At 55.4% G+C, this 23,054-nt stretch overlaps 1 protein-coding gene across 1 annotated transcript; it reads left to right on the top strand.

Moving 5' to 3' along the window:
- The first annotated feature begins 858 nt into the window (after window positions 1-858).
- Window positions 859-19,960, top strand: FAM50B (family with sequence similarity 50 member B). Its single transcript, XM_051855917.3, has 2 exons — window positions 859-980; window positions 18,748-19,960. The coding sequence occupies exon 2, from the start codon at window positions 18,810-18,812 to the stop codon at window positions 19,794-19,796; it is 987 nt and encodes a 328-aa protein (XP_051711877.3). The 5' UTR covers window positions 859-980; window positions 18,748-18,809; the 3' UTR covers window positions 19,797-19,960.
- The last annotated feature ends 3,094 nt before the right edge of the window (window positions 19,961-23,054 follow it).

The following is a 23,054-nucleotide window of genomic DNA, read 5'->3' as shown; positions in this document are numbered from 1 at the left end:
GTTCCCCGTTTCCCCCAGAATTCAGCTACTCAGGGCGCACCCGTGTCTCGGTTTTACAGTCATATGAAGCCTTCTGCATCTGGGGCAGCGTCCCACTGTGTCCCCACCCACTGTCCCGGGGATGTCTGTGTCCGTGCCTTGCTGCTGCAACCCACACCTGCACCGTGGTGAAGATGGGCCCAGGGCTGGCAGGCGTCGCAGGGCCCGGGAGAGGTGGAGGGCCTGTGTTCTCAGGGGCAGTCACCTTCCCTTCTGGCTACTTTGCTGTCCTGAGGAAATGCCAGTCTGGAGCCAGGAGCTTCTTCCAGGGCTCCCACAGGGGTGCAGGGTCTCAAGGACTTGGGCCATCTTCCACTGCTTTCCCAGGCCACAGCAGAGAGCTGGATCAGAAGTGGAGCAGCCGGGACTCGAACTGGCGCCCATATGGGATGCCGGCGCTGCAGGCAGCGGCTTTACCCGCTCCTCCACAGCACCAGGCCCAGACACCAATCCTTGTTTCGGTGAACTTTCACCTTGCCCCAGGCATCCCAGGCTTCACTCTGCCTCACTGTTAGGAAGTGAACAGTGGATAGGAGCACTCTCTATCACCTCTGTCTCTAATCTCTATCTCTCATTGCCAAAGAAGTGCAGGTATCCCAGGTGGTGCTGGTCACATGAGCCTCTGCAGTAACATTCTGGACACAGAGCCCTAATTAACCTCACAGAAGGAAAGAGCATCCGTGCAGGAGCAGCCCAGGAAAACCTCACAGAGAACAAGGGAGAGACAAAAGGATGCGTGGAGCTGGGGGCAGGGCGGAGGCAACTGGTCAACCCCGGCGGCAGTTACAGTGACCTCAGATGGAACGGCTCAGGCCTCCTGCTGATTGGTCAGTGACTGCCACGGCAGTTGTACTGGTTTTGCCTGTCACGGCGTCAGTTAGAGGGAGCCTTATTGGGACAGACACTGGGAAGGGATAATCGCCTGCTCTGCTCACCCAACGGTAAGGAAATCAGACTGCCTGCTGTCCAGCTGGGGCAGTAGCAGGACGCCCAGCTGCTCAGCTACAGCAAGCAGACCAGCAAGCGAGGGTCTGGTTTCTTAGCCTAGGGCGGTGGGGAGGAACGGAGCCTTCTAGCCTTGCTGTGTTTTCGGGGCCCCTCAGTGGTTGAGTGGGGATACTAGGAGGGCAGTTTTAGCAGCTGGTTGTGACACTGCAGCTCTGAACTAGGAAAACAGGCCTTAGGGCTCGTGTGTGCATCGCTTTTTAAATATTAGCTCATCACGGACTGCGTATGGGAGACGTCCAGTGTTCTAGGCGACCACTGATGTGGTCTGGTGATGCGGCCCTCTGATCCCAGGGCAGACCCGCGGCTGGCAGGAGGCACACGCGCAGCGCTACAGAAGTGCCTGGGTTTCCGTCTGAGCTCTGCCCATGTCCACTTCCTGCTACAGAGCACCCTGGGAGGCAGCGGTGATGGCCCAAGTTCTTGGGTCCCAGCCGCTCAGAGGGGAGACCCAGACTGGGTTCCTGGCTCCTACCGTCAGCCTGGCCCAGCCCCCGCCATTGGGCCATGGTGGGCATTTAGGGAAGAGAACTGGTCAAAGGAGGCTCTCGATCGCTTTTTCTGTCTCTCAAATTCTATCCCCGGGCCCTCTCTCTTTCCTGAGCAGCTGTCTAACCAGCGTCACACCCGAGTGCCCTCACTTCCTGTCTCTGGCTGCTCCAGTACAGTGGCTGGCCAGGATGCCCGAGGCAACCCCCTGGACACTCACTCACGTGGGGTTAACGACATCCTGTGGGAAGACCATCACCCACTGGGGCCGTGAGCTCTTACATAAATGCTTCCCCTCCCCGCAGCCCCCAACACAACGCTCGGAGACACATTTCAAATTCGCGAAAGTCCCTGTGGGATCAAGCAGTCATCTACAGAGGAGGCTCCCTAGCTGGCCCTGGCTTTCCTTCTCACCCTCCCGCATCATCCCCCCAGCAAACCCTCCTGCTCCCTGCAACACATTCCCAAATAAACTGCCCGTGAGTAAAAGCTCCTGGCCCGTGCTCTGCTTTGGGGAGTCCGGGCTGGGGAGAACAGCCTTCACTATCAGTCTTTCAGAGCCGCTGTGGTGGACACCATCGCGGTGTCCCCGCCCCAGCAGGAGCCGCAGCCTCCTGTGGCTCACATCTTTCCTTGGCTTCCTAGTGATACCAAGGAGGCTGTAGAACTCCTATACCCAGCCGGTGGTGGTTTTAAGCCCATAGGTGGTAATTTACAATACTGGGAACAGTAGAGAATGTAGCCGGGAGATCTGGACTTGAGCTTTGCCACCTGCTAGGGGAGTGTCTGAGGGTCAGTCCTACAGCTCTTGAAGGCTTTAGTATCCCCGTCTATGAAATAAGGACACTGGGCGCTGGGATTGTGGCAACAGCCGGCTAAGCCAATGCTCGCAACACTGGCATCCTATATGGGAGCTCTGGTTCAAGTCCTGGCTGCTCCTGATCCAGCTTCCTGCTACCGCTCCTGGGAAGCAGTGGATGATGGTCCAAGTCCTTGGGTCTTCACCCTGACCCAGCTGTAGCTGTTGCAGCCATTTAAGGAGTGAGCCAGCAGTTGGAAAGTCTCTCTCTTTCTGTCTCTCCTTCTGTCTCTCACTGTTTGAACTAAATAAATCAGTTGGTAAGCGACTACCGTCCCAGGGTTCCTGCAACCATGAAAGAGGACCACCTGTGGTGAGCACATGCTAATGTGAGCACCCAGCGTCCACCCCCCTTCCTCCTGCCGACGCCAATTCCTGTTTGGGTGAACTTCCACCTGGCCCCAGGCATCCCAGGCTCACTCCGTCTCCCACTCCAGTGTCGGCCCTTTAGATTCTCATTCACTACTGACCCGGTCACAGGGCCTGGACGGAGCAAGGAGAGATGTGGTGAGAGACGGGGGACTGAACTCCAGAGCGGGGAGCCAGAGCTGGCAGCCCCTGGAGCGTGGCAGACAGCAGCGCGTGGCCCGGGGAGCGTGCGCCCGGCCAGGAAGCAGGAAGCAGGAATGTGAGGGCATTGCACTTCCGAAGCCAGCCGCGTCCACAGCCCATGCGACCTTGCCCTCTGCAGACGGGCCAGTCGCTATTTTTTCTTTTTTATTTGACAGTGGGACAGAGAGAGAGAGAGAGAGAGAGAGAGAGAGAGAGAGAGAGAGCTTCCTTCCATCGGTTCAATCCCCAAATGGCCGCCACGGCCGGCGCTGAGCCAATCCAAAGCCAGGAGCCAGGTGCTTCCTCCTGGTCTCCCATGCGGGTGCAGGGCCAAGCACTTGGGTCATCCTCCTCTGCCTTCCCAGCCACATCAGAGAGCTGGACTGGAAGAGGAGCAACTGGGACTAGAACTGGTGCCCATATGGGATGCTGGTGCCTTAGGGGAGGATCAACCAAGTGAGCCCCGGCGCCGGCCCCCGCCAGTCACTAATATTTTACTGCAGCCAGTTTGAGTCAGACCTCACACAGAGATTCCCAACTTTCTGAGGATGTAAATTATTTCTTTTTCTTTTTCTTATTTGACAGGCAGAGTGGACAGTGAGAGAGAGAGACAGAGAGAAAGGTCTTCCTTTGCCGTTGGTTCACCCTCCAATGGCTACCGCGGCCGGCGCGCTGCGGCCAGCGCACCGCGCTGATCCGAACCCAGGAGCCAGGTGCTATCCTGGTCTCCCATGGGGTGCAGGGTCCAAGCACTTGGGCCATCCTCCACTGCACTCCCGGGCCACAGCAGAGTGCTGGCCTGGAAGAGGGGCAACCGCGACAGAATCCGGCACCCCGACCGGCACTAGAACCCGGTGTGCCGGTGCCGCAAGGCAGAGGATTAGCCTAGTGAGCCGCAGCGCCAGCGTAAATGAGTTCTGTAAACTGTATTTTACAACAAAAGCATCCATTCGTTATTTTATGACTTCTGATGAGCAAAGACAGCTATGGCCCAAGGAGCAGGTTGACAAAACTCCCTGAGCTTTTAATTCAGTGCCTTCTTTTGGAAATAATTTAGGTCCTAACATCACAGTCCATTAAAAAAAAAATAGATCCCAATCAGAAAAACTACCTATGTAAAAGGAAACAAACCTTTTTTAAAAGATTCATTTATTTATTCAGAAGGCAGAATGACAGAGCAAGAGGGGGAGACAGATCTTCCATCTTCTGGCTCCCTGCCCCACTCCCCAGATGCTGCAGCGACCAGGGCCGAGTCAGGCTGAAACCAGGAGCCAAGAACTCCCTCCTGGTCTCCCCCACGGGGGGAGGGGCCCAAGCACTTGGGCCGTCATCGGCCGCCTTCCCAGACACATCAGCAGGGAGCTGGTCAGGAAGCAGAACAGCTAAGGCTCGAACCAGCACTCTGGTGTGGGATGCCACGTCATGAGCAACAAACTAATGTTGCACCATGATGCCGGACTGGAAACAAACATTGGCAAACTTACAAAACCGAATTTTATATCACAAATCATAAAAGAAAATACTCTCAGATTTGGTTGCCTAAAAATATAGAAACTGCTATGTGGTCAAACCAACCCCATACTAAAAAGTTAAAATGTAGGTAACCAACTGGGGGAAATGTTGAGAGCTTATATGACGGCGTAAGGATCAACCATTTCAATATACAAAGAGTTGTTACGATTCAATAGAAAAAAACCATTCTCTCCACAGAAAAATAAGTAAAACATTTGATCATGATTTCCAAAGAACAAATGAAAAGACGGCTCAACTTAAGCTCAAAGTCAGGTGCTATCAGGTTAGGAAAGGTTACAACTATTCTAACAACTGATAGATATTAAATGCCAGGCAGAGAAGTGTGTGAAGGACTATTACAGAGCTTTTAAACAATGAAAGGGAATGGCAACAATAGAAAATTGGCACAACACATTATAATTTATTCTCCACTGAAATGCATCAAGGGTGTTGGGAGGTCTTTTTTGAGGGTGGGGGTCTAGGCAATGACTTTTATTGTTTTCCCCCAGAAACCTTTTATTTAAGGAATGCAAACTTCATCCATTTCATAATTACAACTTTAGGAACATGGTGGTTCTTCCCACTGTACCCCTCCCCCACCCCTCTTCCTCCTCCCTTTCCTATTCCAATTCCTATCTTTAACTAAGATCTACTTTCAAGTAACTTTATACACATATGATTAACTCTATGTTAAGTAAAGAGTTCAACAAATAGTATGAAAAAAAAAAAAAAAAACCTGTTCCTCAACAGTCGTGACAAGGGCTGCTTCTCAAAGTGTCAATTTCACTTCTACAGACTGCCTGATAGGTGCTGGATTAGTTATCACAGGTCAGGGAGAACATGTGGTACTTGTCCCTTTGGGACCGGCTTATTTCACTAAGTGTGATGTCTTCCAGCTTCATCCACTGTGTTGCAAATGACCAGATTTCATTTCTTGTTGTTGTTGTTGTTTTTGCCACTGTGTAGTGTGTACAATATCCCAGATGGGCGTCTGGGTTGATTCCATGTCTTAGCTATTGTGAATTGTGCTGCAATAAGCATTGGGGTACAGGTAACTCTTTCATATGCTGATTGCATTTCCTTGCTCCTTGGGTAAACTCCCAGGAGCGGGATGGCTGGGTCATACGTAGGTCTGTATTCGGACTTCTGAGGCACTGCCACACTGTCTTCCACAGTGGCTTTTAGGTAGGTCTTTAAGTGTTTCCACGGCCAGAGGTGTGATGTAATACTTGAGGTTCCTGGACTTTGTGCAGAACGCCCTGTGTATAACAATACAAGCATTTCACACACACTAGTAACGTCTGGAAGTAAATGCCGATGATTCATGATGGTTATCTCTCCGGTGTAAGAGTACACAGACCACTTCACGTGACGTTGGTACAAAGTTTGTGTATTTCTGTTCCAGAATAAATGTGCACATCCGAGAGGAATCCAGGCCCTGGATGGTAGACTGCATTGTTCTCGTCCCGGCTTGTGTGCCTGGCAGGTGGCGGTGCCGTGAGGCTTGGGGGGGGGGGTGAAGGAAGGAAGCCAGGCGCAGGGGAAATTTCCCCAGAAAGCATCGGGAAGCAAAGAGCCTCCCCAACAGTCCGCTTGGCGCTCACAGGGCACTCAGGTGAGCGGAAGAGAGAAGATTCTCGGGTTCGCTCTCCGAGCCAGAAGCTCCTGCCGAAGGTGTTTAGAGTCGGCGCCGGTGACAGCCAGAGCTGCAGGAGTTTGTCCCCTGCGGCCTTTGGATTTGCCTTTGGACTCGGTCTGCCAACACGTCAGCCCTGCTGTGAGCAGCCAGAGTCTGACAGCGCCCGGCGAGCTCACGCCTTCTCCCTGCGCCGCAGAACCTGGAGTTTGGAGTCCAGATAACAAGCTGAGAGAGCTGCACCAGCAGATCAGCTCCAGGCTCCCTGACCCTGGGGTTAACTCGGATGAGCGGGGAGACAGCTCTACTGGTTGAACGCTAGCCTTGCACAACTCAAGAGGATCAAAATGACTCAGGTCTGCAATTTTCAGTTTAAAAAAAAAAATGAAGCTCAGAAAAGTTATGGGACTTCCTCTAAGCTCACAACACATGTGTGTTAGCGCCACATGAGAGCCCAGCCCTCCCGGCACCAGGGTCCTGGTGACCTCCTGTAGCATGGTGTCCCCTCTGCCTGTCACATCTTCGGGGGCCACACTGCCAGGTGCAGGACTTCAGAGCCCCAGGGACTTGCAAAGGGTGAACTTTGGCACCTTCCGTCTAAACAGAGAAGTGAAAGTGAAGACGCACGACCGGACACGTTCACCGTAATGCACGGTGTTGCCAGGTTCAGCAGTGACTGTGTCATGTAATGAATGTGATATCTGTCCGTCCATCGATCACCCAGCATTTACTGACAGTCACCATATAGCTGGCCCCGGAGCAGAAGAAAATGGAAAACACGTGGCAGTAGCAGTGGGATGTGCAACCTAGTGATACTTTCAAGCTGCACCTCCTTACGCAGTTACGCAGTCTGTGTCCCGCACACTGGGCCTCTTGGTCTTGGCAACCCTTGCACACAGAATTATGTCACTGCAAAAACGCTCCGTCTACTGAAAACCTGCTGGCAGCACCCACTTGCGAGCAGCCCTGGGATGCAAACCCAGTGAACACAGTGGCTGTGCACAGTGATCACATGGAAACGCAGAGGGTTCCACCCTGACATTTCATCAGGGGGCAGGCTCTGTGGCGCAGCGGGTTAAGCTGCCACCTGCAGTGCCGGCATCCCATATGGGCGCCAGTTCAAGACCCAGCTGCTCCACTTCTGATCCAGCTCTCGCTGTGGCCTGGGAAAGCAGTAGAAGATGGCCCATGTGCTTGCGCCCCTGTACCTGCGTGGGAGACCTGGAGGAAGCTCCTGGCGCCTGGCTTCGGATCGGTGCAGCTCCGGCCGTTGTGGCCAATTAGGGAGTGAACCAGTGGATGGAGGACCTCTTCTCCTCTCTCTATCTCTCTTCCTCTCCTTTCTAACTCTGACTTTCAAATAAATAAATCTAAAAAAAAAGACATTTCACCAGCCACTAGGACCTCCACAGCCTCCACACGACTCCAGCAAGTCCTCCTGGTGGGATGACGCGTCCTCGCTCGGAGACGAGACTCACGCCTAATCCCCGGGGCAGTTACAGCAAACGCCCCTGGCTCAGCAAAGGCCCAGCACGGCTGTAAGCTGACTGTCAAGCCACCCCCTCTTGTGAACCCTGTGTCTGGGAAGGGCTAACGCTGGGTCACAATGGCCATCGGGCCATGCTCGGGAAGCCCCGAGTCTGACTGTCCTTGACACCGTGGCTGGCCAGCTACGCCACGTGTGTGTCAGCACGCGCCGGGGAGACCGTGCACTGAAGACCACCCCGGAGCAAGCAGCTGGGCTGTGTCTCCCACTTGTTTCCTGAGATCCCTGAGACCCCTCCCCCCTGACTCCACCAAGGACTTGCAGTGTCAAGAGGAAATGCTGGCGTTTGGGGACAGGGGCGATAGACTGGTCACTCAGGCCGAGAACACGGGAGGAAGTCCAGCACGTCAATGGAACGGACCTGATAGTCAACTCACACCTGACACACGAATGAACTCACAGTGGGCCACGGAGCCACAGAGTTAGCGGCAAATGTGGAACCATAGAAACCTTCTCGAGAAAAATCCCAGGAGAACATTTTCGCCGTCTCTCAGGTTAGGTGAAGAACTCCTACATAAACCACCAGAAGCGACCCGTAAATGAACAACTTGCTGTCTTCAAAAGTGTTTTCGCAGCAAAAGACTCTATGGAGAGTGACAAGAGAAGCTAGACTGGTTAAGATCACAGGTCACGTATCTGATGGGCGACATGCGCAGAACTTGACAACAAAACAGTCCAGTGACAAACGAGCAAAAGGCTGGAACCGACGCTTTATAAAGAAGCAAGGCAGCCCACGAACAGCCGCTCAGCCTCACTGCCACTCGGAGAAATGCGAGACCGCAGTGAGATGCCGCTGCAATCAAGTGCTGACAGGAGCATGGAACATCTGAAACTCACGGGTGTTGCCGAGGATAAAGAATGAAGTCGTCTCTCTGTGCAGAATGTGCTGGTCGGTGCCCTTCCGAGAGGCAAAGACCAGAGAACCCAGCCTCCCTGCTCACTGGGGAAGAAGTGAGCCCGTGTCCACACGAGACCTGCACATGGACACTCACAGCAGCTCTGTGGGGAGCAACTCGGACTAGACTAAGTTACTGGAATTAAGACTTATTCTATGCATCTGCTCTCCCACAATACGGCGCTGGGAGAGGAGGAAACAGCTTCTACTCAGCTGCCTCCAGTTCAACCAATAAACAGCAGGACTTGCTCCTGATTGGAGGAGAGCAGCGTACTCGGCGTGTGGGTAGCAGAGTTGGGATTGGTGGAAGAGGACTATAAAGGAGGAGAGAGACAACATGCACCAGGAACATCTAAAGGGAACACCTGAGCAGCCCCCGAGAGAGCCGGCCGGCGGTGTGCTGCTCCCCCGCGGAAGTGGGGAAAGTGGCAGGGGGAACCGCCCTTCCACGGAGGTGGAGGGACGGTAGCCAACCCGGGAAGAACCAGCAGCAAACCCGGGGAGGGCCGAGCAGACAAAAGAACAGCGCAGGGTCCTGTGTCGTTCCTCCGTGAAGAGGGGGAGCGGCACAGCTCTATGCTCAACAGAACCCACAACGACCCAGGGGTCCACCTGCAGGCTAGCGAACCCAGTGTGGTGCCTGCGTGCAGAGACCCCACTGCTGGTGCTGCTGATGCCGCACGGCCACGTGCAAGAGTCCGCAAAGTGCTCTGCTGAGTGAAACCACTCTGACGCCCGCATCCCGCGTCGGAGCGCCGGTTCCACCCCCCGGTTCCTCTGATTTTGATCCACCTTCCTGCTGATGGGCGCCAGTTCAAGACCCGGCTGCTCCATTTCCGATTCAGCTCTTGCTGTGGACTGGGAGGGCAGCGGAAGATGGCACACGTCATGGGTCCCTGCCGCCCACACGAAAGACCTGGATGGAGTTCCTGGCTCCTGAGTTCAGCGTGGCCCACCCACAGCCGAGGAGAGCACCTGGGGAGGGAACCAGAGATATCTGGAGGGTCTTTCTCTTTCGCTCTGCCTTTCAAACATACAAATGGATGGGAGGGAGGGAGGGAGGACAAAAGCTTACGTATTGTGTGAGCCCGTTATGTGACTTTCTGGAAAAGGCAAACTACAGGGCTGGAAAGCGGATCAGCGGTTACCAGGGGCGCAGAAGAGGCAAGTGTGAGTATTCAGAGATTCCACGGGGAGTTTCCCGGGACGGCAAGACTGCTCTGTCCCCAGCCACACTGATGACCACTTGTTTTCATGGACCAAAACTCGTAGAACTGTAGATCCCCAGAAGAATCAATTGTACTACATTTAAATAAAAAGAAATTAAAGACTGCAAGGGATATTTGATGTCAGGACTTCAGCTAGACCTTACATAGACAAGGAAAGTTGAACAAGTTTGAAAATGAAATTAAAAGAAAATGTGTTTTGGTACAAAAAGTTCTGAGATTCATGAATAGTTTGTTGTTGTTTTTTTGTTTTGTTTTGTTTTGTTTTGTTTTGTTTTGTTTTTTTGACAGGCAGAGTTAGTGAGAGAGAGAGACAAAGGTCTTCCTTTTCCGTTGGCTCACCCCCAGATGGCTGCTACGACTGATGTGCTGCGCTGATCCAAAGCCAGGAGCCAGGAGCTTCCTCCTGGTCTCCCATGCAGGTGCAGGGCTCAAGGACCTGGGCCATCCTCCACTGCACTCCCGGGCCACAGCAGAGAGCTGGACTGGAAGAGGAGCAACCGGGACAGAACCGGCGCCCCAACCGGGACTAGAACCCGGGGTGCAGGTGCCGCAGGCGGAAGATTAGCCTAGTGAGCCGCGGCAGCGGCCTCGAATAGTTTTTTCATAAGATACATTTCCTGTGAATATTTTGAAAACCCCTCATTTGTACGGATTCCATTTTTTTTTCATGAAAATATGTCTTTTAATTCTGTTTTCTTTAATGTTTTATAAAGCCCTTGAGTTCCCATAGGAGAGCACAGGCAGTCATCCAGCAAATGTCTGCCCTCCCGCCCCTCACTCAGAAGGTGAATCTATCAATCAAGAACACTGGGCAGGTGTGGGCCAGGCAGGAAGGAGTGGAGCCTCTCTTGAATAGGTGGTGACACAAGGACAAAGAGTGGCACTGGGCTGGGGCCATGGATCACAGCACACAAAGGCCACCGAGTCCCAGAGGTCACCTGCTCCTGCCTGCACCTGCTGGGGTTCCAACGCTGAGCCCCGCGCGCGCCACCCAGCGGCTGGACCTTGTTCTAATGACCTCAGCTGGTAGAGTGCCCCACACCGGATCATCAGGAAATCAGTTACAGGGTCTCAATCACCTGGACCTGCCACCACATGTGCCCCAACCGGCGTCTCTGAAAACCAAGTGAAAGATGAGCCCGACCGAGACGTCGCCAACAACGGCAAACATCGAAGGCATTTGCCAACACGTACAGGTGCAGGTGTGCACCTAAGCGAGAACTGAGCTGCGCGTGCACTTCCTAACCAACTGCAAAAGCTTTAGGGAAAACTCGTCTCCAGCTGTGGCCAAAGACCACTTCTAAACGAGCGGCTCGTGTCTCTGTCTGGCCTCAAACGACGGCGTGGGAAAGGGCTAGGAGGACACACCAGGAAGTTGTTTCTTCTTGGGTGATTAATTGTGATGCTGTGGACAGAAAATACGGGCCTGCAGAGAGATCAGGCCTGGAGGAGGGGGAGGTCGGGAGCCTTGGTGTTGACCGCGCCGGCAATGACATTGCCCAACTCGGGTCAGCGTCCCCGTGTGTACAAGCTGTTTAAAGAATAAACCGTACCAGGGACAGGCCACGTAAAACACACACTGGTGACCACAGATGAGGCCACCCACACTCCCTGGGGGCTGGTGGACCCCTGCAGGCTTGCACAGCTCTGGGATAATCATTACCTGATGGGATTTTTCCATGAAGCTTGCTCCAGGATTCCCGGGGGAAGGCAGTCACCGGGTAGACATCTGGGGTGCTCCGGCTGGAACGAGGCGGTTCCCCCTGAAATGGCTGAGTCGAGGGTACAAGTGGGCACGCAGCCCACCCGTGCGTTCTGTCAACACCGTAACCGAGCCAAAAGGCGTTCCTGGCACCACTGAGGTTTGTTGGTTTGCGTTACCCCCAGGGGTCCCCTAGAGCGTCCTTCACTCACTCACCTAAAGTCAATGTCAGGTTCCAATATTTCCCACAACGATTTCCTGTCTCAGAACCTGATTTCCTGAATTTATTGGGCAGTGTGCCCCGTCTGCCTGTAGCGTTAAGAAGTGGGCATCTCAGCATACCCCCCCTCCCCCAGTATTCTATACCAGTCCTTACCCTGCACTGACCATCCCAGAAAGTAAGCACGGCGGACTCCGGGACACCTGTGCTGTTCTCCCGGGCGCTGAGCCCTGGCTCTGAACAGCACACACTGCAGCCACGCGGAGCCCCAGAGGCCCAGTAAAGCAGCAGCTACCGCTGCTGCAAGGAGGTCCTCACCCAGGATCCCTCCAGGCTGGGAGCAAATGACAGTCTGCAGGCAGTCAGTCCCCGGGTGCCACTGCTGTGCCCGCCCGGGACCCGAAGCATCTGCTGCCGCAGATTGGCAAAGCCTAAAGGGGACGGTGGGGTCACCGATGCCAGTGCTTGCAAACACCCGACACGGGCAGCGGCACACGGGGCCTCGCTCTGACTTGGAGCTGTCTCGTGCACCTTCCAGCAGAAGGGGAGGGTCTTTGGAAGCACTGGGTGGGGTCCCGTCACAATGCTGCCCGCACGTCCCCACACGGGGGGCGATCCTGCCCCACCCTCCGCGTTCAGCGAGCAGCGGGAGGGCGCACGGTCCCGATGTGTGGAGAGCATCTGTCCTGGCGGAAACCTGCCTTGGCATCCTCCCCAGGCTGCTTCTCCGTGGGGGGGCCTCCTTGCTGCCCAATCCACAACCCACCCACCCCCACTTCCTGTCCACGTCCCCCGGCTCCTCTGGCGATAGCTGGTACCAGCTGTGTTACCATGATGCTCTGCAACCCAAAAACCAGCTATTGAGGGAGGGTCAGAGCCTTCTGTCCACCTCTGCCCTCGACCTCACAGGTGCCCGAGGCCTGCTGAGCCACTCCCAGCCTGCAGCCACCCAGGCCCAGGCAGAAACTTACAAAGATTTTATTCTTGAGAAAATCATAAGGGGCATAGAAATATATGGGGAGGTCTTCAGAAACTTAACTTTCAATTCCATTTTTCCATAAGTTTTTTAAAGTATTCCAGTAGTGTTAAATATGCCACATGCCACAGATTTCTCAAAAATACCTTTTACCAAGTTCAGGAAATTCCTTCCTGGGTCTAGATTGCTATTTTTAGTATCTTGTTTATTTATTTTTGATGAGATGGTAACGTAGAAAATCACACATAGAGAGATTCTGGTGCCAAGCCACCTTTGAACAAACCCATTGGTCATTGGTATGTATATATTCATGAACTGCTGGGCTCACTTTGATAATATTTCATCTGGAATGTTCTGCCACTCTGTAAGTCCGATTGCCGTATAATCAAATTTCTCGGCATTTTTCTTATCTGCCTTAGATACTGACTACTCCATGATACGCTCTTCCTTATGGGCTGGACAGGCATTTTGGTTTATCACAAGGAAAAGCTTTGTCTTTTAAAAAAAAATGTTTATTTGAAAGGCCGACTGACACATGGTGGGGTGTGGGCGGGATATCTTCTATCCACTGGTTCACACCCCAAATATCCACAAGGGCTGGAGCTGGACCAAGCCAAAGCCAGAAACCTGGAGCTCCACCTGGGTCCCCTGCGTGGGTGGCAGGCACCAAGCACTTGGGCCATCTTCTGCTGCTTCCCCGGTGCGTCAGAAGGGAGCTGGATTAGTAATGGAGCAGCCAGGACTCGAACTGGGGTCCATGTGGGATGTCAGTGCCTGGCTTCATCCCACTGTGCCACAGCACCAGTGCCACGGAAAAGTTAAATCCTCGTCCACCATAACTAGAAGTCAACAGGTGAAGTGTATCGTTGACTAGTCACAAAAGAGCCACGTAAGAGCTGGTGTGGGGCCGGCACTGTGGCATAGTGGGTGAAGCTGCCAGCTGCAGTGTCGGCACCCCACATGGGCACTGGTTCACATTCCGGCTGCTCCTCTTCTTATCCAGCTCCCTGCTGATGGCCTGGGAAAGCAGCGGAAGTGGGACAAGTGTCTGGGCCCCTGCCACCCACATGGAAGACCCGGATGAAGCTCCTGGCTCCTGCCTTTGGCTTGGCCCAGCCCTGGCTGAGCCCTGGCCGTTGTGGGCATCTGGGAAGTGAGTGGAGAGAAGTGAGTGGATGGATCTCCGTGTGTGTCTTGCCCTCTCTGTAACTCTGGCTTTCAAATAAAAGAAACAGAAAAGCATTACTGAAAAATGAGAAGGTAAATCCCAGAGGTAACACCTGGGGGGTTGGGACGGCTGCCTCCCAGGAAACAGAGCAGTAGCCGGGGGCGGCTGGCTTTTGCCAGCATTTTTCTCAGACCAAGAACGTAAAATCATTTTTCATCTTCCCAAACAAGTCTTACTTTGATAAAAAGTAAGGAAAAATTCAGGTCTCATCAAACTCACAAGACACTGATGCTACGGAACCCATTTTCAGATCTCTGACACCTTCCCCCCAGGTTTCATTTGCTCCTTCTCTGGTCTGGGATTTTTTTCCCAGGGGATCACACACAGCAGTTACAAGTTGTTGGTCCAACTTTCCCCACCCAGTAGATTTTTTCACTTCCCTGTCTCGGAACACACAAGGGCTCTTCCTGCTGCCACGTGGCATGCCACCACTCTCCTGCTAGCTGCCACGTGGCATGCCACCATTCTTGGGCTGGCTTTGCACCCAGCAAACATTGGGAGACCCCCCTGACCCCGGCACATCGGGAGACCCCTCCTGACCCCGGCAGGAAAGCATTGATGGTGCCATTTCTTCACTCACCTTTGAAGATCCTGTTGATGGAGCTCCGGGCAGGTGACCAGACGCTGCAGGTGTCATGTGCTGGGCCCAGTCTGCCCGGGGAGGGTCAGGCCCCCTCAGACACCACTCTGCTCGCAGCCCTCCCCTTCCCAGGCCGGCTGTGGACAGACAGCGTGTCTGTCACCTTCCCACTTGCAGGACGATCGGTGACCTTTGCTAACAGAGCTCAGGCCGGTGGAGGTGAGCTGAAAACGGATGTCCACATGAAGTCTCCTTTCGGGGTCTTGTTATCATTCTTTAGGTTGGAAACTGAGTCATTTTCTCTTTCCTGTTAACAGAATTTGTTTTCAGTTTTGTGAGAATTTTTCTCTTGCCTGCTGCTGTGTGTGAATGGCTAAGCCCGGAGGGAGCTACATTTCCTCCCAGTTAATTAAAATCGGTGCCTTGATCGGCATTTTGGATCCAGCAGGTGACCGAGGCTCCCTCCCCGCCTGCGTCATTGTTGTTGCTGATGGCATTAAGGAGTCTCGGTGAGTTAGGTGGACAAGTGAGGCTGCCCGAGGAGGCTACCATTTGGGGACTCGGGGGGGAACAGGCTAAAGACCGGATTTCAGACTCCGGATTAAAGCACTTCCAAGACTTCTGGGTAGAGCCCTTTCGTTCCAGGGGCTGGCGAGGGTGTTTGGCGGTGGCGCAAGACCACGGGGGAAGGAGGTGGGTGAAGTCTGCAGACCATATTGGCATCTGAGTTCCAATTAGACTGGAGACCACGGTTGACTGGATGAAGGAGTGGCTGCTGGGGCATCCAGCAACCTCCTCTCTGTTGAGTGTGATGAAGGGATTGAGGAGGGTGTCGTGTCGGGGGTTTGTGTGCCTGTGGTGCTGCAGGTGGAGGTGGGGGGTATGCTAAATGTTGCCCCCAGGTGACAGGGGCCGGACCCCGAGGCAGCACTTCCTGGGAAGAGAGCGACCAAAGGCCAGCTCTAAGGAGGCAGCTTCCGCGCAGTACTGCTGGGAAGTTCCGGGGGGCGGCTGCCCACTGTGGGCCGTCGGGTAAGAGAGCGACAGTGTGAGATGTTTCATGGTGCAGGCAAAGCCAAGAGTGAGATTGCACCAGGATGGGCCAGCAGTGAGAGGATTTAAGGGGGGAAAGGCGGGCTGATTTCCTGATTAGGAGCAAATGGTGGGAGAGGGACTTTCCTGGAACAGATCTGGTCACTTGGTGGCCACACCATAACAGTGTCCTGTTGGCATGTGAGCACCGTGTTGTCTGTGATATGACAAGGGGTTCCACGACACGGCTGCACTCCCAAGCGTCACTGCAGCAGATGGGACGGGGCTGGAAGACTGCCATACGTTTCGTCGTTTTTTTCCAAACCTGGTCCTGAGATGCACTGGCTTTGATCAACGTTAACATCTGATAACCACAAATCTGGGCCACTACTGTGGCATAGTAGATTACTGCCTCCGCCTGCAGTGCCGGCATCCCATATGGACGCCAGTTCATGTCCCGGCTGCTCTACTTCCAATCCAGCTCTCTGCTATGGCCTGGGAAACAGTAGAAGATGGCCCAAGTCCTTGGGCCCCTGCACTCACGTGGGAGACCTGGAGGAAGCTCCTGGCTCCTGGCTTCGGATCAGCCCAGTTCTGGCCATTACAGCCATCTGGGTAGTGAACCAGCGGATGGAAGACCTCTGTCTGTCTCTCCCTCTCTCTGTAACTCTGCCTCTCAAACAAATAAATCAATCTAAAAAAAATTAACAAATTTCCAGGAGGAACATTACATGTTCCGCCTCCTTACTAGGGAGCTGTGGTAGGAACTGGCACATTCAAGGCTCACAGGAAATGCTTACATTCAAGTTCTTCAGAAAGTTCATGGACAGTATGCATCATGGAAAAACCGTGGGTCTCAGTTTTTTTCACAGCGAAATAAACTGATGTTTTAATTCCATTTAAGTGCCCTGATACTTTCATTTTCTTGGCTTGGATTTTCTTTATTTTTTTGAGAGGCAGAGAGAGAGGGGGTGAGAGAGGGAGAGAGAGAGCTGGTTCACTCCCCAAACGCTTCGAGCAGCTGGGGCTGAGCCAGGCTGCAGCGGAGCACCGTCAGCTCCACCCAGGTCTCCCACGCGCACGGCAGGGCCTAACCGCCTGGGCCACCTGCCGCTGCGTCCCAGGAATGATCACATAATTCCGGAAGCTGGAACTGGAAGCAGAGCCAGGGCTTGGACACACGGAACGCGGGCACCCCAAGCACCAAACGCCCACGCCCTTGCACCCTCTGTAACTCCGAGTTTCCCACAGTCGTTTGAGCTTGGAACCCTCCTGTCACAGAACACGGATTTGGGGGAAACGACTGTGTATGAGAGATCTGAGCAACTGAATGCAGTCTGTGCTGTGGCACTTAGGAGGGGTAGGATTCTGTAGGTAAGGGAGCAGCTGCCGTGTTTGGGTCCCAAGAAAACACCCCTCCAGTGGGTGCCGGTGCGACGGGTTGGGGGTCGCAGGAGGAGGTGTGATAGAGTTGTCTTGGAGAGCACAACAGGGACTTGACAGCACAGAAGTGTGCGGTAGTGTGTGTCCCTTGCAGAGGCGCTGAGTTTATGAGAGTGCAGACAGACCAGCCAACAAGCGTTCTGCCATTCTCTCCAGCCACTTTGAGCTCCCTGGACTCAGGAGATGAGACAGAGGCCGGGCTCAACCAGCATTCAGGTCTGTTCCGGTGGCCAGGACAGCGGGAGGACACTGGGGACAGGTGCACTCCCTGGTGGGCGTGACGGTCTCTGGATCCGGAGCTCATGAGCTGGAGCTGGAGTGGCCGAGTGGGCGGGCGGGAAGACGGCAGGGTCAAGATTCTGAAGGCGGTGCTGTCTCGTGGCCGTGGCACGAGACTGAGGCAGGGCCAGGGAAGATGGCCGGTGCCTAGGCCTTGACGGTGACACCCCAGACAGCCATGAAGGGGGATGGAAGAGGAAGGCGACTGAGTCAGGCGCCCGCAATCCGCAAGGATCAGGAGGCAGGAGGGGAGGGAACCCCAGAGATGACAACAGTAGGGGGAGTGATATGGGAGTCGTGGGAAGGAAGACGCGTCCGTGAAGAGTAGACACTCACCCGACTGTCAGACGCGGAGGTGATGCGGAAAAGGAGAAAGTCCCTCTGACCCAGGTGGCTGCAGGGCCAAGTGATGTCCTCTGGGGGCAGCTGGGCTCAACCTGAGGGCCAGAAAGCAAAGAGAGGCTCTGGATTCCAGGGGGCACAGTGGGAGGGTCTCTGGGGTGCGCGCAGCGGGGTGCAGGTTGGGTGAGAGGCCGCGCTGCCGGAGGTGAGGCAGGAGAGGACCACTCCTGTCGGCTCGAGCTGAATCCAATCAAGGGAGGGGGAAGCCGCACGCCGCTCTGGCTGCGACACCAAACAGGAAATGTGGTCCTTAGCCCTGCTCTACCGGGCATGAGGGTACTTCAAAGAGTTCCTGGAAAAGGAGTTAGGAGGTGTTTGTGTTGGCACAAAAACAATCGCAGCACACGCACACGAGTGCAGTTCCTGAGAGGCTCTGCCTCCCACAGCAAGCAGGCCTGTGCCCACCACGTCCACCGTGCCCACCGCGCCCACCGTGCCCACATCGCTGCCGCACGCTTCGGCACCAGGCACAGGGCGGGCTCAACAAAGACAGCATAAGTGTGGCTGATAGAGTAACCGGGACACGTGAGGTCACCTGGGCAGGTAACAGCACCTGACCAGGTAATCGATAGCTCTGCAGGCCAATGTACGTCCCCCTAATTCTGGTCCTGCACCGCCCAGCATGGGAGCCAATTAAAACCCAAAGAAAGGGAGGGAGGGAGGGAGCCTGGTGACGCCTGCTGCTTGTCAAGTGCTCAGCAGCTTCCTGTGGTTGTTGGACATTTTCCATCAAGGTAGCAAGTTCTGTTAGGGGCGCTGAATCTGATGGGTAACTCGGGACTGGTGCTGGCGGCACAGCAGGTAAAGCCGCCACCTGGGACACTGGCGTCCCAGGCAGACATGGTTGGAGTCCCGGCTGCTCCACTTCCGACCCAGCTCCCTGCTAATGCGCCTGGGAAAGCAGTGGAAGATGGCCCAGGTGCTTTGCACCCACATGGGAGACCTGGAGGAAGATCCTGGCTTTGGCCTGGCCCAGCCTTGGCCATTGTGGCCATCTGGGGAGTGCGCCAGTGGATGGACAATCTCTCTCTCTCTGCTCCTCCTTCTCTCTCTGTAGCTCTGCCTTTCAAATAAATCTTAATAATAACAAGGCTAACCCCCGTGCTTTCCCGTCGCTTCGCAGGAGCCATGGCCTAGCCGCGGCAGCCCAGGGACCCAGGAAGGCAGACGCGTAGCGGCGCGGCCATGGCGCAGTACAAGGGCACCATGCGCGAGGCGGGCCGCGCCATGCACCTGATCCAGAAGCGCGAGAAGCAGAAGGCGCAGCTGCAGGTGCTGAAGCAGCGCATCGCTGAGGAGACCATCAGCAAGTGCAAGGTGGACAAGCAGTTCTCGGCGCACTACGACGCCGTGGAGGCCGAGCTCAAGTCCAGCACCGTGGGGCTGGTGACGCTCAACGACATGAAGGCCAAGCAGGAGGCGCTGGTGCGCGAGCGCGAGGCGCAGCTGGCGCGCCGGGCGCAGCGGGAGGCGCAGCGGCGGCGGCTGGAGGCGCGGCGCGAGGGGGAGCGGCGGCGCGCGCGCCAGCGCCAGATCCGCGGCCTGTCCTTCTCGCTGGACGACGCCGACGACGACGACCACAGCGGCGGCCCCGAGGCCGGCGCCCGCCAGCGGCACCTGGGCAAGAACCCGGACGTGGACACGAGCTTCCTGCCGGACCGCGAGCGCGAGGAGGCCGAGAACCGGCTGCGCGAGGAGCTGCGGCGCGAGTGGGAGGCGCGGCGCGAGCAGGTGAAAGGCGAGGCGGTGGACGTGACCTTCAGCTACTGGGACGGCTCGGGCCACCGGCGCACGGCGCGCATGCGCAAGGGCAGCACGGTGCAGCAGTTCCTCAAGGCCGCGCTGCAGGGGCTGCGCAAGGACTTCCGCGAGCTGCGCGCGGCGGGCGTGGAGCAGCTCATGTACGTCAAGGAGGACCTCATCCTGCCGCATCACCACACCTTCTACGACTTCATCGTGGCGCGGGCGCGCGGCAAGAGCGGGCCGCTCTTCAGCTTCGACGTGCACGACGATGTGCGGCTGCGCAGCGACGCCACCCGGGAGAAGGACGAGTCGCACGCGGGCAAGGTGGTGCTGCGCAGCTGGTACGAGAAGAACAAGCACATCTTCCCGGCCAGCCGCTGGGAGCCCTACGACCCCGAGAGGCGGTGGGACCGGTACACGGTGCGCTGACGCGCCCCGGCCCCCGACCCCACAGTCAATAAAGGCGCAGCGCCCGCAGTGCGTCCAAGGCGGTCTTTCCGTGCCCAGCGCGCGTCGTGCGCTCCCCACCCCGGGGCCCCGGGATCGGAGGAAGGGGCTTGCCGGGGTTGGGGGCGTAGTGGGGGACGCCCCAGCGCCGCGTCTGGGTTCTAGAGGGGCGCCTGCCCCCTGTAAGGTGGATGCGACAATGGGATGCGTGCGAGAGAGGCAAGGTGTACCAGCGTTAACGCTGCTGGCCTGGGTCTGTAAGGGTCTGGGGTCAACTCACTGCGGGGACCGGGAGCAAAGGCGGCCCGGCGCGTGGCGGGGCGGCGGGACTCGGCATGCGTGCCGGCTACCCCCTGCCCTGGAACCCTCAGCCCGGTGGGGAGCCCCGGATCCCACAGCCCCAGGGTCACCGACTTTCCCTTTGCCAAAGGCGCCGGCGTGGCTCCACACGGCACCGCCACAGATGCCACATGTACCCGCAGTGTTTGGATCTGCTTCACTGTGAATTCTTCCTGTTAATTTTTTTTCCTGGTTTTGGGGAGGGAGACTGTATTAAAATACTGTGCTGGGGCAGGCACCGTGGCCCAGGGTGTCAAGCCACCACCTCCCCTATGGGAGTGTCCGGGTCCCGGTTACCCCACTTCCAGCCCAGCTTCCCGCTGATGTGCCCGGGAGGCAGCACAGGAGGGCCAGGTACCTGGGTTTCCGTCACCTGCTTGGGAGTCCAGGATGGAGCTCCTGGTTCCCGGCTTCCGCCTGGCCCAGCCCTGGCTGTTGCAGTCATTTGAGGGGTGAACCAGCAGACGTAGCATAGCTGTCTATCTATTTATCATCTCTGTCTCCCCTCTGTCGCTCTGCCAGTCAAATAAATTAATTAATTAAATATTATCTGGATTATGGACATTTTCGGTGCCCCTTTCCTCTTAACCTTCACTCCCAAGGCAGGTGCCTCCCTCCTCTTAGAGCAGTCCTGGCCCTGAGCGTGAGAGGAGCCCTCCTCAGAGCTCCCGCCTGGGCCCGTGCTGCGGCACAGCGGGGAAGGCCGCCCAGTGCCGGCATCCCGTGGGGTGCCAGTCCCAGTCCCGGCTGCTCCGCGTCTCAGGCCCCACGCAGACCTGCTGAATCAGAATGTGTGTTGCCACAAGATTCAAGAAGGACTCACTGGCCAGCGCCGCGACTCACTAGGCTAATTCTCCGCCTTGCGGCGCCGGCACACCGGGTTCTAGTCCCGGTCGGGGCGCCGGATTCTGTCCCGGTTGCCCCTCTTCCAGGCCAGCTCTCTGCTGTGGCCCGGGAGTGCAGTGGAGGATGGCCCAAGTGCTTGGGCCCTGCACCCCATGGGAGACCAGGAGAAGCACCTGGCTCCTGCCATCGGATCAGTGCGGTATGCCGGCCGCAGCGTGCCGGCCGTGGCGGCCATTGGAGGGTGAACCAACGGCAAAAAGGAAGACCTTTCTCTCTGTCTCTCTCTCTCACTGTCCACTCTGCCTGTCAAAAAATAAAAAAATAAAAAAAGAAGGACTCGCACTGCATGTCCCGGCTTCACGTGGCTGGGTCTGCTGTCCAGCTCAGCATCCGGTCTGGGAGTACAGGGCAGTAGCAAGGCCCGCGCTCCCTTGGTGCCAGGCCCAAGCCATTCTCCAGTCCAACTTGAATTTCAAAGTTGACGCACTGACAACATTCTAACTCCTGCATTTATGTCTTTATTCCTTCCTTTTCTTCTTGTTCTTCTTCCTCTTTTTCTCCTCCTCCTCCTCCTTTTTCTTCTTCTTATATTGATAAATTAGACTTGCCTATTTTATACTTATGAGATGCAAAGTGGCGTTGCCATCTTTGACCTCAGTGCAGGGTGATTAGATTTAAGGCAGCTAGCATGGCCGTCATCTTAGAGTTGACATTTTTTGATCAAGTCATGAGACACTGCTCTTTCGGTGATGTTAAAATGTGCAGTAGTCAGTTAGCAGATGTATTCGCCGTGCTGTGCCATTGATTTTTTTTTTATTTGACAGGCAGAGTTAGACAGTGAGAGAGAGAGACAGAGAGAAAGGTCTTCCTTCCATTGGTTCACCCCCCAAATGGCTGCTACAGCCAGCGCACTGCGCTGATCCGAAGCCAGGAGCCAGGTGCTTCTCCTGGTCTCCCATGGGGTGCAGGGCCCAAGCACTTGGGCCATCCTCCACTGCACTCCCGGGCCACAGCAGAGAGCTGGCCTGGAAGAGGGGCAACCAGGACAGAATCCGGCGCCCCGACCGGGACTAGAACCCGGGGTGCCAGCACTGCAGGTGAAGGATTAGCCTAGTGAGCCGCAGCGCCGGCCGATGTGCCATTGACTTTTAGGACTCAGGCTTGCTCCTCGCAGCTGAGGTGTTGCACCATGGCTGTCATCGCCCCAATCCGCTCACCCCCAGCCTCTGGTCACCACATTCCATTCCTAGTCCAGCGCCGTGGGTTCCACACATAAGTGAGAAGATGCCGTATCTGTCTTTTTTATATTTCAATTATTTCGCTTAGCACAACGGTCTCCAGTTCCACCTGTGTTGTCAACAATGACAAATTTCTTCCTTTTGAAGTCTGAGTATATCTGTTGTGTATTCAGATGGAATTTTCTTCACCCGTTCGTCCCCTGATGGGCACTTCCGGAGCTCCCGTAACTTGGCTGTGGTGAGCAGGGCTCCGGTAGGCTGACTCCACGTGTTTCAGGCCAGGACCCGGAAGTGGGTGCTTGTGGGATTGCTGAGTCATGGTTCTAGTTGTATTTTTTTCAAAGGACTCTCCATACCGTGTTCCATCATGCTTGTCCTGATTGGCACACCCATCAACACTGTCCCTTTTCTCACATCTTGGCCAGCACCTCGTGTTGTTGTTTTAAATGACCATACCAAGTGGAGAGAAGGGGCACCTCACCAGTGGTTTTAATCTGCATCTCCCTGAGGGTTAGGGATGCCTGCATCCTCTCACCTGCTGTTGGCCGTTGGCGTGTCTTCTTGTGAGAGATGTCTATTCAGATACCCTGCTTGTGTCTTAGTTGGGCGATTTGTTTCCTTTCTGTCGAGTTGTTTGAGTTCTTTATATGTTTTGGGAATGAATTCCTTATCACGACTTGCAAATATTTCTTCCCAATCCGCAGTTTGTCCTCTCCTTTATGTGCGGAAGCTTTTTGCTTGGACGTCATTCCATTTGTTTGTCTTTCCTTTTCCTCGCCTGTGCCTTTGGGTCAAATCTACAAAGTCGTTGCCTAGA

Source organism: Oryctolagus cuniculus, chromosome 5 (assembly GCF_051225735.1).
Source record: "Oryctolagus cuniculus isolate XC-2025 breed Fujian yellow rabbit chromosome 5, ASM5122573v1, whole genome shotgun sequence".
In the NCBI taxonomy this organism is placed as follows: Eukaryota; Metazoa; Chordata; class Mammalia; order Lagomorpha; family Leporidae; genus Oryctolagus; species Oryctolagus cuniculus.
Note: the sequence above shows the minus strand (reverse complement) of the source record. Positions and strands in the feature narration are given on the sequence as shown.